The sequence below is a fragment of the Temnothorax longispinosus genome, chromosome 5, assembly GCF_030848805.1.
Source record: "Temnothorax longispinosus isolate EJ_2023e chromosome 5, Tlon_JGU_v1, whole genome shotgun sequence".
Taxonomy (NCBI): domain Eukaryota; kingdom Metazoa; phylum Arthropoda; class Insecta; order Hymenoptera; family Formicidae; genus Temnothorax; species Temnothorax longispinosus.
In genome coordinates, this window is record NC_092362.1 from 17793682 (window position 1) to 17810795 (window position 17114).

Here is a 17114-nt window from a genome sequence, read left to right on the forward strand (position 1 = left end):
CACATCTTAGAAGTACATTTAAAAGTACATTTAAATAATATCGTTACGTGCACATATCATACAAAACATTTGAATAAAAGAACGATTAGATTTTTAATCGATGTTTTATAGCATGTACTTAATAACACATGTTTAATTATTTCAATTAATTTATTTAGCTTTGATTGATTTTATTATTTCTACGACGGATCTGTTAAAGTAGTTACATATTACATAGAAAGTTTCTAAATTATTTTAAAAGTAACCCGTAATTTTTATAATGTTTTTCTTTATAGGTGTGGAAGTGGATCCTTCAGCGACATCCACGCCGGAACGCAGAGTGGCTGGAAGGGAATCGCCGGCGCCTTCGACTGCCAGGAGTTCCAGAAGGGACTCCTTGACGGAAAAACCCACGGGAATCGCAGCCAAAATTACAGACCCATCCGTAATACCGATTAGAGCGATGGTGGCTCCTAGCGACAACCTCGAACAAAGTTACAACGGTGGCCTATTTAAAGAATACCAGAAACAGAAGCAAAGATTGCAGGAGACTATCCAACAAAAGGAAAGGGAAAGGGACGAATTAGTCAGGCAGCTAACTGCACCGTTACCTATGCAAGTAGCAGATAATAGACTTCAGGGAGAAGGGTGAGTAATTTTTTAAAAATATTATATTTTATTTAAAAAGTAGATATTTTCAATGAAAAATCGTAAAGGTAATATTTACGATTTTTAAGTTGCCAGAAAGGTACATTTGTTTTTGCGTAATAAAGCATAAAAAGAATGCACAGTTTAAGAAATGCGATATTTTTTAAGTAGGATTACCGCATAGTTAATATATGTGTGTTGTCAATATTGTCTATATCGGTCCTGTTGCATCGAATGTACTGAATGAAAAGTCGGAGCCCGTTGCATTCTCCAACAGATGGCGATAGCTAAATGCCTTTGTCACGTTTATTGTAGTAAAACATGTGCCGAGAATAGCAGCTTAGATTTAGACTCCGATGAAGCACTGATTAAAATAGACTGTTACCCTCCTCTGAGAATCGGTGGAAAAAACTGATTATTTTAACTATTTCGATCTCTTCTACATGATTTTCCGATCTAAAAGCCCTTTAAGAAATTCTTGAGTAGATGAGTCTTTCTATAAAAATTCATGGAATCAGTCGTTTCAGAAATTTATTATATTTCTATACAGTAATATATTAAATATTAAATCATTTAACACCGTAATATTGAATTTATTAAATTATTCAATACCCGTAATCTTTTAAAACAGATTTGTATTAAAGCAAATTTTGATTAAATATTTGAAATAATTTATCTGAAAAATATTCTAACAAGATTCTCTCTCTTTGATACTTATATTAATTTTATTTCCAATTAAAAGTTACTTGAACATGAGAAGTCGATTGGTTCATTCATACATAATTCCTGTATAAAATTAACGCTGATTAAAATTCGAAGTTTTAAATGAATCTGTTTTTTGTCGTTATATACAACGATCGATCTCAGGAAATGATTTTAATGCGTTTTTTGTCTATATAAACCTGTTTTTTCTCGCTATATACAACGATCGATCTCAATAAATAATTTTAATGCGTGTCGATATACCGTTTTGCAATTGAAACATTCTGCAAGAAAGCGAACGTTACTCGCACAGAGACCGGCGATTGAAATCGGAATTCGATTACGGTTCATTGGCATCGACCGCTGATATCGTGCTCGAACCGGATACCGGATGCGTGTACAGCAAAACGGTGACCGTACCATTCCGCCAACGGTCCTGCCCTATCGATGATTCACGCGCATACCTCTATATTTATGGCCGCATTGTTTCATTCATACGCGTGCCTATATCCTGCAAAGTGTGTGCCAACACGTAAACTACGTACATTTATACTTATTTCGAATTTGCGAACGTTATACGTCACATTATTTAAAACGAAAAATTAATATTTAACTATTATCACGTTTCTTTTAACTTGAAAATTAACGATGCCGCGATAGAAAGTTCAAAAATAGAATGTGGTAATATGGATTGGGAAATAGCGTAGATTATTAACTAGATTCATCATTTATTTAAATATCCATAATTGCATTATTCTAATCAACACTTTTTATTTAAATCGAAATTTTGATGCAACGTTCATAATTTGTAGCAATATAAAATTGTTATTATCGTTATCGTTCATCTTTCATTTATATGAAAGCTTTAGCTGGTTTAGAAGAGCTAGCTTAAAATATATGAGTGTATTACGGGATATTTTCCGAGTAATAACTATTTCGTCGTATGCGGTTGAATAGTATTTTCATTGGTGGTTACGTACGTTTTCACGAACGTGCTAATGAGACTATATAGCTAGCGCAGTCGGCGGCGTCGACGTTTTCGCGGAATGAATCGACGAATTAACTCGGTCCAAAGGAGCTTCGAGTGTCTGGCAGTTCGTTAGCGGCGAAATACGGCGTATTTAGACGACGGCATTTCGCGGTCGACGAGATGGAGGCCGAACGAGAGCCCTTGATCCTTCGGCGAGTTCAACAAACGTGGTTATTCTTGATGATTCGCTAGATTTATCGGACGGCGCGTTCTGTTTTTGTTAACGACATATAAAGCTTCCTTTGAGACACTCTATCTTTGAAGAATTCTGTCTTCTTTCAAAACAATGATATTGCTGAAAAATAATTTTTATTTTCATGCAAACATTCTTGGTATTATTATTTCGTATTATTATGAATCTGAAAACGTAAAAAACAAAAAAATTCTTAAATTGTTTAATTTGTCAGTGAAATTAAGACCAGATATCTTATAATAAAATTATTGAAACTAAATCTCCAAAATTAAAACTATTCTGGAATATAAAATTCTAAAAATATAAGTGGTTTTTGAAAACAGATATAAAGTAAAACGAAGAATTTTTCAAGGACTCGAATAAAATTAAGAAAAAGTATACATATAATGTAGTACTTATTTCTAGAAAATATCTAAAAAGTGTCGGAAATGTACCATAAAATTTAAATCCACACACATGAGTCGTACATACAAGAATGAATTGCTGGTCTTTCTAATAATTTCCTTTCCACTAATTATACCGCGTTGCCGAGAATATCGTGCGCGGACAAATATGCTTTTACCATCGATTACGTCCACGTAAATATAACGCATCGAATTTCCTTGGGCGAGAAATTGCTTCGACTCAATAACATTGCCGATGCCAAAGATGGGTCTTCGGATCCTCTTTACATCGCGGAGACTCGACGCTGTTCGTCCGTTGTAACGCAGCCACCTACTTGCGCGAATACGGCGAGATGCAGTGCGTAATTAGAACGCGCGAGCGGTCGTCATTGGTAACAAACGAGGCTTTGTTGGAACATCATCGGAATACGAAGTAATCGCGAAGCAGTCCCTCTCTTTCTCTCTTTCGCTTGGATTAAAAGCGCCTTGTTAGCATTGAACACTCCAGGTGTTGTGTGGTTAGAGATGAATATAGAAAAACGAATCCGCTTTGAATAATCGTTCCACATCGATGAGTTTATTGTATTGTGTACATTTTTATGCAGTCAAAGGATTAATTATACAATTACATAATTGAGTTACTAAGCACAATTATATAATTGTATAATTAATTTCTCTTCTAATTGCCTGCGAACTTACGTAATAAGTAAACTTATCGAAGCATATACAGTTTTATTACAGTTTACGATAAAATGTTATCTTATACTTATATCTACATTAGAAATATATTAAGCAAGATCGAAAATATGGCATCAAAGTATCGATAAACGGAATAAAGTAATCATTTTTTCATGATAAAAATTAATTATTATTATTATTATAAATAAATGATTAATGATTATACTTATTTAATGACTATCACAAAAAGTAGTCAACTTTATCTTTCAAAATTTATTGTATTTGGTCTATTTATCAAAATATCTCAATTACTCCATTTAATTCGACAGCAACGCGTTTCTTGACCTGACAATAAATGTTCACCGAGCCTTTTTTCAAGACAAATCTATACATAGGTAATATATGATTTGTGAATATATTCGCGCAGTGGTACAATAGCGTTACTACAAATTTCATATCGCGTGAGCGTACGTAGCCGCGAGCGTACGTTCCAAAACAGAGTGAGAAAGTTTGTTGATCGTGAGTAAACGCAGAATTACAAGCCTACCTTAACATGAAAGGACGTGGAAAAACCTCGGGCATTGTTTGATGCATTGATATCGTTCGAAATATTTCGCGGCGATGTAAAAAGCTCGATGCGCGGGAACGATTTAAGAAAGCAGAACGGAGAATTCCTTTGCCGACGAGCGGTCAGAGCAGCGCTTGAAAATTCATAAAGTCTCACGTTCGTTGCTGATGTAAGGCAGAAAGTGTGGCGATACGTTGTGAAATTGAGTATAACTCGCGTGTATCATTTTAAACTACGCGAGAAATAACTGTGAGGCGCTTGTAGCTTCTGTTTCTCGAAGCGGGACATCTGCCAGATGTTCCTACGCGCGATTCTCCCGAAAGCGATTGTCCGCGCGCTCGATGTTCTTTCGCTCGAAAATTATTACCCAGTTGAAAGTAATAGCTCGATCAAAAAATTCTGCTAACACTGTAATTTCACGTCTTCTCTTCTACATTTATGAGCTCTTAAGATTTTTTGGATGATAAAGTATATCATAGAAAATCTAGAGACTTCAAATATCCCATTATACTTTAAGAGTTTATTAGGATCTTTGAATCCACATTGATCAAGCAAGCAATCGACAATTAAGTTACATCCAAAAGAGATGATTCGTGATGCTCCCCCTTAACTTTCTATTTATCAAAATGCAAGAAAGAGAGCGAGATGTCGTCACGCTATTTACTCCGTTAAAGGAGCAGACCGTGTTTTCCCCCTTTATTTCATTTATCTCTACATTTGCATTTGAGCTCCCTAAGAACTCGCAAAACTTTCTACATCTCTCGTCGTGAATCGCATTCGCGAGACGTATCGCGGTTGCGCACACAGCGACAGCTGATCGCCGCGGATGCATCGCGCCGCGCCGCGCCATGCCGCGCGTGCAGGCGGCCGGAGGGAATCAAAGCAGCCTCTGATAGGTTCGCGATACGCTTTGTTATTACGGAGCGGAGTCGGAGCACCGACAGGCCTGAGCTCAGTCGTGCCTAATGCCGCTGCAAGGCGAATCGTATTAGTCGCCACTATACCGTCGCCGCCGTCGCCGCCGTCGCCGCTCTTGCTCCCTCGCGAGATACTCCACATCGGGCCTCCTGGCCGGCAGTATCGGTCCGGTACCGCCCGCAGCTGCAGCTGTACGACAGCAAACGACATACCGCTTATTCGCGACCGCTCTCGCACGTCAGTCCTTCAACTGCGAAACGAAACGAGCGGCGAATTCCGCGGCTTCTTGAGCGGTCAAGTCGGTATCGGGTCTGTCTCGCCCCTTTTTTTCGCGTTTCGGAGCCGCGTCGATCGTCGAGTGCATTCCGATCCGTTTGCGACCGCGAGGGACCATCGACCCCCGAGTTTCGCTCGTCGAGAAACGAAAATCGTAATCGTCCGCGCGAAAAGAGACCCGTGTATGTGTGGCGATGAAGGCGTGAAGACGCGTCGCGGCTTGACGACGAGAAAAGTGTGCAGGAAGCATGATTTATCACAAACCGACGACGCCGCGATTCCGCATCGCTGAGCGGGTCTGCGTTCAGCCTCCTAACAATCGGCCGACTTATAATAAACAGAACAGTCACAGCAGCACGTGCAGTCTTCGGAGCGTTGGTTCCACGCCGCCGTGTATAAGTCGGTAAATATTACCTATACTCGTTCGATCGCTCGGTGACATTTGCCGCGCAGTATGATTTATTCAGAGTATTCTCGAGGCAAAGCATTCTCGGTTCTCGAAATATTAAATAGATTTTAATTTTTAATAATCTTAAGGTTTTAATTTTTTTCTACTAAAAGTTTTATAAAGCTTATAAAGCGCAAAGATTTAATGAGCATTTAATATCGCGCGAATAGTCATTTCAACAATCCGTTGTTCTTGATCTAATTCGATCTCTTGAATAATCCATTTCCAGATAAATCTAGAGCTGCTGTTTTCAGAAGAGATTTGCAATTAATTGACATTATTGAATTTAATGATATACTCTGAAACGCTGACTTTTTTTTAGATTGCCACATGATAAACATTATATCTACGATGCCACGTTATATTCTACGCGTATAATTTTCTATATATTTATCAATGTCGGCTAATGTATTAACGAGAGATGATTAGTACTCCCAAATATAAATTGTTTACCACGATTTCCGCGAATATGAGTCAATCGCGCTCGCCGTATTGTACAACTTATAAGCCACGTTCAGCAAAGACGCAACTTGGTGAGCTTGTGGAGCTGCGCCGGGAGCTCATGTCGCATCGCAAAACGTTACTTCGATTGAGAACGCAGCACGCGCCGTGATGCAGCGCGATTTTGTATAACGGTAACGAAAACTGAGCCATCGCACGGTGATCGACTGGAGAGATTGTTTCAGTGATTTAGAGAATGTCGGATTGTAAATCATCTGCAATGTAACATATCAAACCGTTACCTTAAAAAAACTAACAGCTCCTTCGCGACCAAATGCCACTATATGAAACTGGTCCACTTTTGACTGAACGATTACGTCGATTCGCAGTTGAGGTCCAGGAGACTTCGGGAAAATTGAAATACTTTAGAAATTTTACATACATCAAGTCTTATGAGAGAGATAATGCATCTTGCGAATTATTACATGTTGTTTATGATGCACATCGCACATCACTTGAGATTACATTTAAAAAGACACTTAATCCGCTGTTTATGCCACGAAGACCCGCGAGTCTGAGTTCGCGGAGGTCAAGATGGTCCAACTTCTCGTTTTCCCGCGTTGGAACTCGGAGGGTGATAACGAATCCCCGATAAATCATGTCTCACTTGAGTAATGGCTCGGGTTGAGAGGTCTCGCGACTTCTCAGACTTTATTTCTGTTTCTGCATGAAAATCGCGGTCATGGCTAATTCCTAGGTCTATTCTTTAGAAGCGAAAAAGAGTAGACACTTAAAAACAGGATATCATGAATTATTTGTAATAATTCGATAGAGAAAATTTCTTAGAAGCGGAAACGACTAAATTACTTGTAATATAAAGTAGTTCTAACAAGAATTACTTTTTTCTAAACTTTTGCTTATAAAAAGATTAATTTTAGATCCCGTGCTTCTTATTGTTAGATTCAGATGTGTTTTACGCAACTCTACAAAGTTATTGCGTATAACGTGCAATAGATAGTTGGATTTACGCCGGCTTAATAGTGAGATTACTGGCTGGAAATATCAACGGAAATGAGAGATTAATAAACGACAGATGATATCGCGTGTGACGAAACTAATACCTTCACAATCATAAATTCCTCGTACTTTAAGAGAATTTACGATCGCGTGTGAATAGCGGCGCAACTTGATTGCCGTTGAAAATTATCGTTCGCGTCCATTCTGACATTTGCAGAATAAAGCAGCCTTTGGGAAGCAAAGGACCTTCTCCCGTTCACACGAGTGCACCTGTCCGGTCTGGAATCCAGTCGCCGAAGCCTACGATCAATGGATCGGATCCAGTCGCGTAAGTTCCTCGAGTCGCATCGTGTATAAATTCCCCGATAATCCCACTGCGAAAGATACGAAGATACGCGAAAATTTATGGCTCTCTCGGTATTGCGTCATTTAATATCGATAACATTTAGCGTCGGAATGATTTTCTTTCTCCGACCATCTAACCATCAAATCTCCTTCAATTCCTTGTTTCTTTAGAGATATTCTTTAAATTGACAAACATAATTAATTTTTACACACGCACATATTCTCCTTTGTTATTATATACATTTGTATGTTTTTATTTGCGTACATTTTTATCTTTTCCAAAAAATTCATGATCTTTATTTTCACAACATGACATACTTAAATTGATCGTGTATTTTGTCGTTTGCAGGAGGCAAAACTCGGTGTCAAGTGGCATTTATGATTCAAGGGTCTCGGAAGGACATTACGACGTCATCAAACCGAAGGTAAGTGAATTTTGAAATATTCTATCATGTTTTAGCGTCGCTGTCTATTTTATGCCCACGAATCTCCGGCTGCTTTCTTTTTTTACAAGATCGTAATATTACGTTTACGCACACTCGTGCGCTGCGTTATTTAATACGACAGTATGTCATTCGGTTATCACATAACCGTAGCGTAAATCATGAACTTCGACGTACTCCTCTAAATCATACTGTCATTTTATTACCGTGTCTATGGCAATGTGTCCGTTGTCCCATCGTAAAAAAATTGCACGTTGACTTGCCACTACGTAGTACAGCGTACAGAACGTACTTTCTATCCGTCTTTCCGTATTTCCTATAGGCTTTGACATAAAACCTATAACACGTTTATAGTGTCGTCCGTAATTCGCCGTCGGAGAAACCGGCCTTCCCACATTTTCCGCGAATCGATCGAGATAGCAGGCACATAAAACCGATCGATATCTCTCTCTACATCTCTTCCGGTGTAATTCAGAGGTGATTTTAAGATTGTTACCGCGCCATTTTTACGCCAAGTAAGAAAGTAATGTTCAATATAAAAGACAAATGCGTCGATAAAGCCAACGGAATGTATGTAGGCTATGTAAACTTATATGAGTGAAAACTGCCCAATGTATAATTCAATTTTGTTTAACATATTGAAATTACTGAACATAAATATATCACGCTTCATAAATCTGATTAAACACACATTAATTCGTATACTAACATAGATACGCCAGAAAATAGAAATTTAAGTTTATGATTTAGTATTTTTCTAGCAAATTATATAAATATATTTTTTTCATGAATGCACGTTATTGATAAATTATACATTAAAATTCGTTTCACAATTTATACGATTATATATCCATACCGTAATAAAATTTATATAAGTCTTTTATTTTCGCTGATTGGCTCTCTACATTTTTGGCTTAATTCTCTTCGTTATTGATTAGTCTTGGCTAATCAAGAAATTGTCAATTAAACGGTAATTGCCTCAATTGCCAATTAACTATGGGACAATCTTCCGTATGCCCTTTTGCTGGACTCGATTGATCTTTCTTCTTATATCTTTCGTTATACATTGCTCATCTGCTCATTTTTTTTAAAACGTTCTTTTATATCAGATACCGATGACTTTTTTCAATTAATTAGTAACTAACCACACATTTATTTGAGTGATTTTTTATTTATTTTATTTTATTGAAAATCTGTATACAACATAGTGTTAAAGTTCTAATGCTATATGGTTTATTACGTAAAATTTTCTTTTTATAAAATTTAGAGATTCACGGCACTCGTGATCAATGTTCACATGCAATACGAAATTACGCGTTTCCGCGCCGGATAGTACAACAATAGTGACCGGCGCGGTGGTAGCCGAAAATTTGCATGTCAATTACCTTTTCTGTCCTCGACGGCGGAAATGTTACAACGATGAAAAGAGTCGAATGGTGGCTCGTTTACCACGGACAGAAGTGACAAATAAACAGGTGATACCAATGTGTCCGCGAAATTCGACTATTTAGTTACGCAAACGTGCCGTTTGAAGGAAATAATGTTAAACAGTGATGACTTATTATTAGTAGTTGGTCTTTATTTATTACATTCTGTCCTTGCATCATTTCTGGCTTCCGTATTTCGCATTTCGTGTCTGCTTAATCCTAACCACATATACAGAGCATGACTCTGAAGAATTCATATGGAAAGCTAGTTTAGAAATTATTTATACTTAATAATTTTAAACTTTCAACAAGAAAATTTTTTAATCAATTGTCAAACTAAAATAATGCAATATATAAACGAAACATGAGCTTTATGACTTAATTTGATTTAAACGACATAGATTGACTTATTTTTATTATTAATTGTGTTGATATAAAAAAACTGCTGCGATTAAAACGATGTCAAATGATAAGAATCGAAATGCTTATTCTCGTGCAAAAAAAATATCACTGCTTTGGATTCAGTGGCCTCGTTATTGACACGCTTGCATTATGCAATACAATAATTTCGCGGAAGTGCCGTGACGTCAGCTAGGTGTGGGTAATCGCAGTAAACGCGTTTTATAGAGATCCCGATATGATCGCTGATTTCCTAAACTTCGCAACGACATGTTACGATACCCGTTTTAATGTACGTTTATTGGCCGCTTATTTGTCACATACTTACTGAGAGAGGGCTTGGTACAGTTATACGCACCTTTGTTATCTTTCATTCGCGATACATCGTCGGCAACAACGGCGCAGTATAAAAAACTGTTAGAGCAGCGCGGAAACTGTACAACTGCGACTGAAGATCGAAATGTTGCGTTACCGCGTAAGTGTGCCGGCGACGCTGTAGCTTACCGGCTCTCCAGTTTCACCCGTTTGTCTTTGTGCTATTTAGCGAATTGCAGATCGGCTATGAAAGTTCATGTTGACATACCTCGCGAATATCCATCCGCGTTCTACATTCGCAATCGTGCGCATCTAAAGGCCATAAACACGATGACAGCGGTACGTTTGATTTTCGTATTAATAAAGTCAACAGCTGCGAGAGAGCAGTTTCTCTTGGTGAAAATTTAACGACGAGATTATCTCTATTATACTTATTTAATAATTGCGAAACATTTAGCATCAAATTTCTACGATAATTCTCTTTGTAGATTATTTTAACAAATTTCGATGATATTATTTTGTCAAATTTATTACGATTATCTAATAATCGTCAATATAATGTTTTTAGACGTTAATTAAGATAATGTTTTTAGACGCCAATAAGCGATTAATGTTTTACGACTGCAGCGGCAAGAATTCGATGAGATCTACGCCTACACTCGAAATTCTAATGTCCATTCTCGTTCGATGTTAAATTATACCGTGCTGTGACGTAGCTGTGGCATGTAAATTACGTCGCACAAGAGCGCCGATATTATCATCTCGCTGTTGCGCACAATTGGAGGAAGCATCGCGTTATTGACAGAAACGGTGTTATCGCGTGAGTGCCCTTCCGAGATTTTTCGACGCATTACGCTCTACCGTCATCCACTCATCCGAGAGAATTACGTAGAAGCTACTTCATGGTCGCCGACAGTTGCACGGTGGGAGGTCGAATCGAACCAAGTTAGACAAGTTAGCCCAATCAAAGCTTTGAGATCCTTCAAAACGGATTTGACAACCGCTGACAGAGGCAGCGAGACATAATACTCGTAATTGTGATAACGTCAACTCACGTTCGGTTCACAACGCGACACCGGTATTGCGAATGTATCGCTTTTTCAAGAGGGAGTATACCCTTTCCAGCACGCGGAACGAAGTCGTTATTTATCTTCGATCGTCAAGGTGAACCGGAATAGGCCACTGCTTCTTCGTGTAGGTGTCAAAGAGAAGCCGGGTAACTCGATAACCCGTGGCGAATACATGCACGCGCGTTTCCTTCTGACAATACGTGACTTGCAACCGACCAACAGTCGCGATAAAATTTTATGATCGTGGCGCTACTTCACGATGATTCTGCTCTCGAAGGTCCGCGCCGCATCATGTCATCGTGATATTTAGCAACATGCTCCGAGAAAATCGAATTACGGCATTAAACAAACGTGCCTATACACATATATCTTAATTATAAATTATATTTAATCTTTAGCACAAGATATTTATACCGATTCCATTTTTTAAAAAGAGACTCAAGGGATATTCGCATCTAATTGCTGTAGTAATGCTAATTGCTCATTTCGATGTTACTTCGTATTGTGAGCGGTTGTCATTACATGTTTTGACGGTTTATACATTGGGTGAGTTAATAATGCATAAATTTACCAATAAATGTTAATAAGCATAGAGGATTATTATTTATTAATTAAATTTTAAATCAAATTTAAAGAAATTTTTTTTAATTTATCAGAAGTTTATAAAATTTAAGATAATTTTTTTTTTAATTTAAGATCTAAAATTTTAAAATTAAAGTTTAAATAAATTTATAAGTAAATTATGCTTTCGACTGTGTAATCTATTGAAAAATACATGGCATCAGAAAATAAATAGCATAATGTCCGCTTGTGGTGTTCTAATATTATAAAATTATGACAGAGCTAAAATATTTACATTAGTTACGACTAATGCGATCATAACATTTGTAGCAATTTTAATTAACCAGTATAATCAGTTAAATTATCGTCCCTCTTTTGGAGCAAATTATATAGTTATTAATACAATTCGCTCTAATTCGCTTTAATATAATGCTTTAGTATAATGCTTAAGAAAACATAATTTGATCTTAGGAGATTGTGTAAATGTAATTTTGGGTGCATTGTAGTCTTTATTTACAGAAATTATATACATATTTGCATGATTGCGATATATGTGGTAGGACACAAATACACTCGCCGCAATCTGTGTCGTCTCTATGAAGTGTAACGCAATTGCGGCTCCATCTCGTTGACTGCACGAAAGAACGTTTCCGTTCACCAGATACCATGCTCGCAAATCCTTCTTCTGCCTTCCCGGTAATCAGGAGTAGATGGCGCCAATTACGATCACACTGTCACAAATAAAAAATGCTTTAGTATGAACGTATTAATTATTGCGTTCATGTTTAATGATGTATCTTATGTAAAGGAATCTTTTTGTGTTCCTCAGTGAACTCAAAAGTCATTTTACTCACAATCAGTGAAAGTATAATGCTATTGCGGATGTTTCGAAAACATATATTTCGTCGAGATTGTTATATAAAGAAGAAAATAATGCAAATGATCATCATTTAAGTGAAATTAGCAGAATTACAAAAAGAAATTTGATATATTGTTCGAAATTAATTTAATTTCTCTCTTTTTAGTTTCCGCTTTACTTTCATATACGTTTCTTCGCCAAACTCAGATCATGTTTTATAATTTGATTTTAATTTATTTAATTTTTATTTCAATTTATGATATTCCTACAATGTATATCTGTATTTTAAGAGAAAAAATAACACTATTCCTTAAAAGCATAATGCGGTAAAAGCATAATTTACATAGGCTGAGGAATGAGTCACTTGCCATTCTAGTTCGCAACAATCTGCAATGGAAATGTTTTTTCTTGCACATCGAGATTCGACGCTACAACAAAATCTCGTTTAGAGATGTTTAAACCAGTTTGAGTCATCTCAAAATTTAAAAATTGTGATTTGTTTTTTATTCCGCCGTGTGTGATATATCTTATGTCTACTACAATTATGAATTTATCCTTAACATTTGATTGATTACGTGATAATTAGGTACGAAGATAAATGCTGACGTTCATAATTGCACTACGTTTAGTATAAATTTATTTCTTTTTTTTTCCGATTTCATTTATCTACTTTTTATCTACCTGACCTCGCTCTGAACATTATCTAAACATTTAAAAAATAATTGCTCTATAATCATTTGTTCTCCAATTGATATAGATCGATAGATTGATAGATCGGCGGATTAACATAATCGGTTGTTAAGGATTATAAAGATTCTGAAACACACAACACTTTATACGTACAGATCTAAAAATATTTCCACAAAGAAATTTATTGTGTGGCCTTTGACGAGCTTTACAAAATCGTATTTTTGCGAACATACTTAGTATTTGTTTCTCCCTGTAAAAAGATGGATTTGACAGAACGATCTCTTTAAGACTTTTTTGATTTATTACGTCTGTCGTGAAGAAGGAAATATCGCGTTTTGATGCGTTAGCGCAGAGTTCGCTAGTGATGCGCATGCATGTGTATCGCGCATCGGCGTTTATCAAGATGGTAACTGGACCCCATAGTCATGAAGCGCGCCTTCGTTGGCGACCTGATTCCGCGACGTGCCAAGGTCATATCGACGGTTCCCTCGCAGTTTTGCGTGACAAACCCATAAGGTTTGACCTAATATGGATACTTCGGCTTTGAACGAATGGCACACCGGTCTGGTGGGGATCACCGCATGGCGGAGAGCTCCTTCGAGGCACCGGGTCTCGCGCGTACCGCGGTACTCCAGTACCTCATCAGACGTGTGTTACGACGCACACGCGTTTTCATATAGTTACGATCGCACTCCCACCACGTTGCACATACGCCGGTTGCTTAACGAGCCGCGAAGGTAGAATCGAAGATCGCCAGTCCCTTCACGTGGTCTTGTGAGTACATAATTGTATATCGAACGGACGTTGGTATACTGCAAATTAAATCTATCTTGTGACACCATCTATATGAAATCTACGTGATGCTACGTAATTGTTAACAATTCTCTACATATAAAATAGAGCATTTTTTTGTCACTATAAAAACGTATAAATACGTGAGTGCGCCGCTGAAACTCGCTGAAATATAACAATAGAACTTAGCAAAAGTGCATGTGGTTGGAAAAATTTCGAGAATCTACAAAACAAAGCGTGGAGGATTTTTCGTCAGTACCGAATAATGTTCTAAGGCATTCAGAAGATTATTATTGTTACGGGAATACAGAAGCATTATCATATTATGACGGAATATATGGTCGATGAACAATAAGACCAAGACGAAATATCTTCCGTCTTGACTTACATCGGGGTCGAGGAGTGTTTTTGCGAGCTAATTAACATCCTGGTAGCCGTAAAAGTCACCAAGCGAGACAATCTGAACGGACGAATTCCTACATAAGTACCTGGAAAGCAATTATGTGGTGTATGAGCGAAGCGTGGAAATTGTATACCTGCAAGGTCGAATACTAGACATTTTTATCGAGAAGGTCCGGAAAATTCGGAGAGGATTCCGTGATCTCCAATTGATTTCACATTTATTTCGAGAGAAAATATTTCCTCATCGTAATCTCACAATGTCATCGGCACACCAGCAAGCGGCCATACGTCGCCTCGAGGAGCTCTTCAGGGACGTTAAACTGGAGCAACTGCAGAACAATCCTGAATTAATCAAGCACGAGATTAAGATCGACAAATGTTGCGAGATACACGGCAAGCACGCGAAAGAGAACTGTTGGAATCGCAGAGGATCGGTCGGTAGTCTGTATCACGCAAACAAGAAAGATTCTTTTGGACGTCACGACTATTATAGTTACACCGGCACGTCTCCCACCGGAAGAGGATCGCTGAATATACCGATGTCGCCGCCCAAGAGAGAACTGCACCCCTCGACCTTTCCCAGTACCCTGAGAAAGAATCCCTTGGGATCATCTATGAGCGCTATCAACAACACCAGGAAGGATCTTTTTTCGAACACGATCGGCGGATTGCCTTTACGAAGAGACCCCATAGGCCGCTCCATGGGCTGTCTCAGGAAGGACACCTTATCGAGCTACAACTCGCCGTTGCGACGGGATTACGTGGCGAAGTCGATGACGAATCTTCAGCGACCGGCGACAACGCGGCGCGACGCTGCTCCGAATTTGGCCAGCCTCTTCGCTACCTCCGCGGACCCCCGCGCGAGCCTCAGGACCGGGCTGAGCACGTCGAACGGGGATCTGAAGACGCGCAGCTACTCCAACGGGAACCTGAAGAGCTGCCTCGCCGGCTCCAGCGGGAATTTGAGGAGCCACCTGAACGTGACCTTGAGCGGCGATCCGTCATCGACGACAAGTTCAATCTCGGATAGCCTGAGAAGGCCCGATGGCAAGTTGGCGATGCCGCTTTCTAGTGGCAGACGTGGCTCGTATGACCGGAGGAGACTCTCCACGGATTCCTTGGATAACCTGAAGAGAAACTCGTGGGATCCAGGTCGCAGAGGCTCCTCAGGCTCCTCGGGCGGATGGGACGATCCGATTTGGGAGGAAGGAAGCTACGGCGGTGGTACCGATCAGGTAACGAGTTCTGTTTACTTCCAGAGAGAGAAAGAGAGAGAGATCATGTGAAAGGCCGCTGATGATGCCATCGATAAGTAGAAGAGCTGAGTAAGCTATGCGGTAATATCGCTTTTATAGCGCGGTTATATAGATAATGATTATGAAAAAGTCGATCGGCAAACATGTCCACGTGAAAAAGACTTGTCACATGAGTAGATTATTATTCTCGTAATAAAGTTAGAAATATTTGTTATCTGTAGGATGTAAAAAGCACTTTTACAACGTTCGTATCTACGTTGCGCGAATTGTCTCGCATTATTTTCCATTCTCATGCCACGAGCGACAGGAAAATACGTCGGTTTGTCAGCCGGAGGCTGACTTACCTGACTGGATTGCTGCACGAGAGCGAGTAAAAATTTATCGGTCCTTGTTAGGCGATCCTACACACACGAGTGACTCGCGCTGACGCGTGGGAAAACCTCAGGATCCGTTAATGTGTACGCTAAATATTAGATTGCGGTATGTATCTACCGGAACACAGTTACGCCGTGTAACCCGCTCTTCGACAATTGGAGTCCGTGAAAAAATGTTAGAAAATCTAACCTACAGGGTTTTGCAAACTGATCCCATGATTAGAGGCATTTCATGACGCAATAGATTCGCTAAATTTGCGATGTAATTTCGGAACTGATAAAATTTATTTCGTAATTTCAATTTGCATTTTTATAAAATGAAAAAATATACTTCGTGCCATTGCCATCACGAATAAGGCATTATGAAATCATTTTTATTTGTTTATAATATCTAACTGTGGACTCATCAATATTATACCGATTTTAATTCTTGCTTGCCTTCCCGACTAAAATTATACTGCATTTTTTAAATAGCTCTATTTAAGTGTTTTTTTTTCTGATAAGATGCTTCACGATACTGAATGACTTTTATTGTTAAGTTGATTGATTCCACGTAACACTGAGGGGAACAAACACACTTCCGATACGTGGTTACGTCATCGACGTGCCTTGCATGGTATGAAAGTGTCACGCAGTGTTAGTCATCAAAATGTTGTGATAGCGTCGCACTGCAGATAGGGGATACGACAATGCTTCCATCCACTCAAGTCTTTTATATATATATATATATATATATATATATATTATATATATTTATGCACAATAATCGCTGAAATCTTTAAAAATAAACCTAAAATTAGCATATTGCACGAACATTTGTCACGTTGTATAATTTATTAGGTGCACAATTAGGAAGAACTATGCGCTAGAATTAAAATTTTACTGAAATAATCTCATTTT

The 17114-nt window shown here is 38.4% G+C and overlaps 1 protein-coding gene across 4 annotated transcripts in view; it reads left to right on the forward strand.

Annotated features, from left to right (window-relative positions):
* LOC139813341 (WD repeat-containing protein 47) overlaps nt 1–17114 on the forward strand; it is a 61083-nt gene that overhangs the window by 16039 nt on the left and 27930 nt on the right. For all 4 annotated transcript variants that reach the window (XM_071778819.1, XM_071778820.1, XM_071778821.1 and 1 more), the window contains exons 4-6: nt 276–627; nt 7499–7609; nt 7976–8051. In XM_071778819.1, coding sequence (XP_071634920.1) covers nt 276–627; nt 7499–7609; nt 7976–8051 — 539 coding nt within the window. The remainder of the gene's footprint in view (nt 1–275; nt 628–7498; nt 7610–7975; nt 8052–17114) is intronic.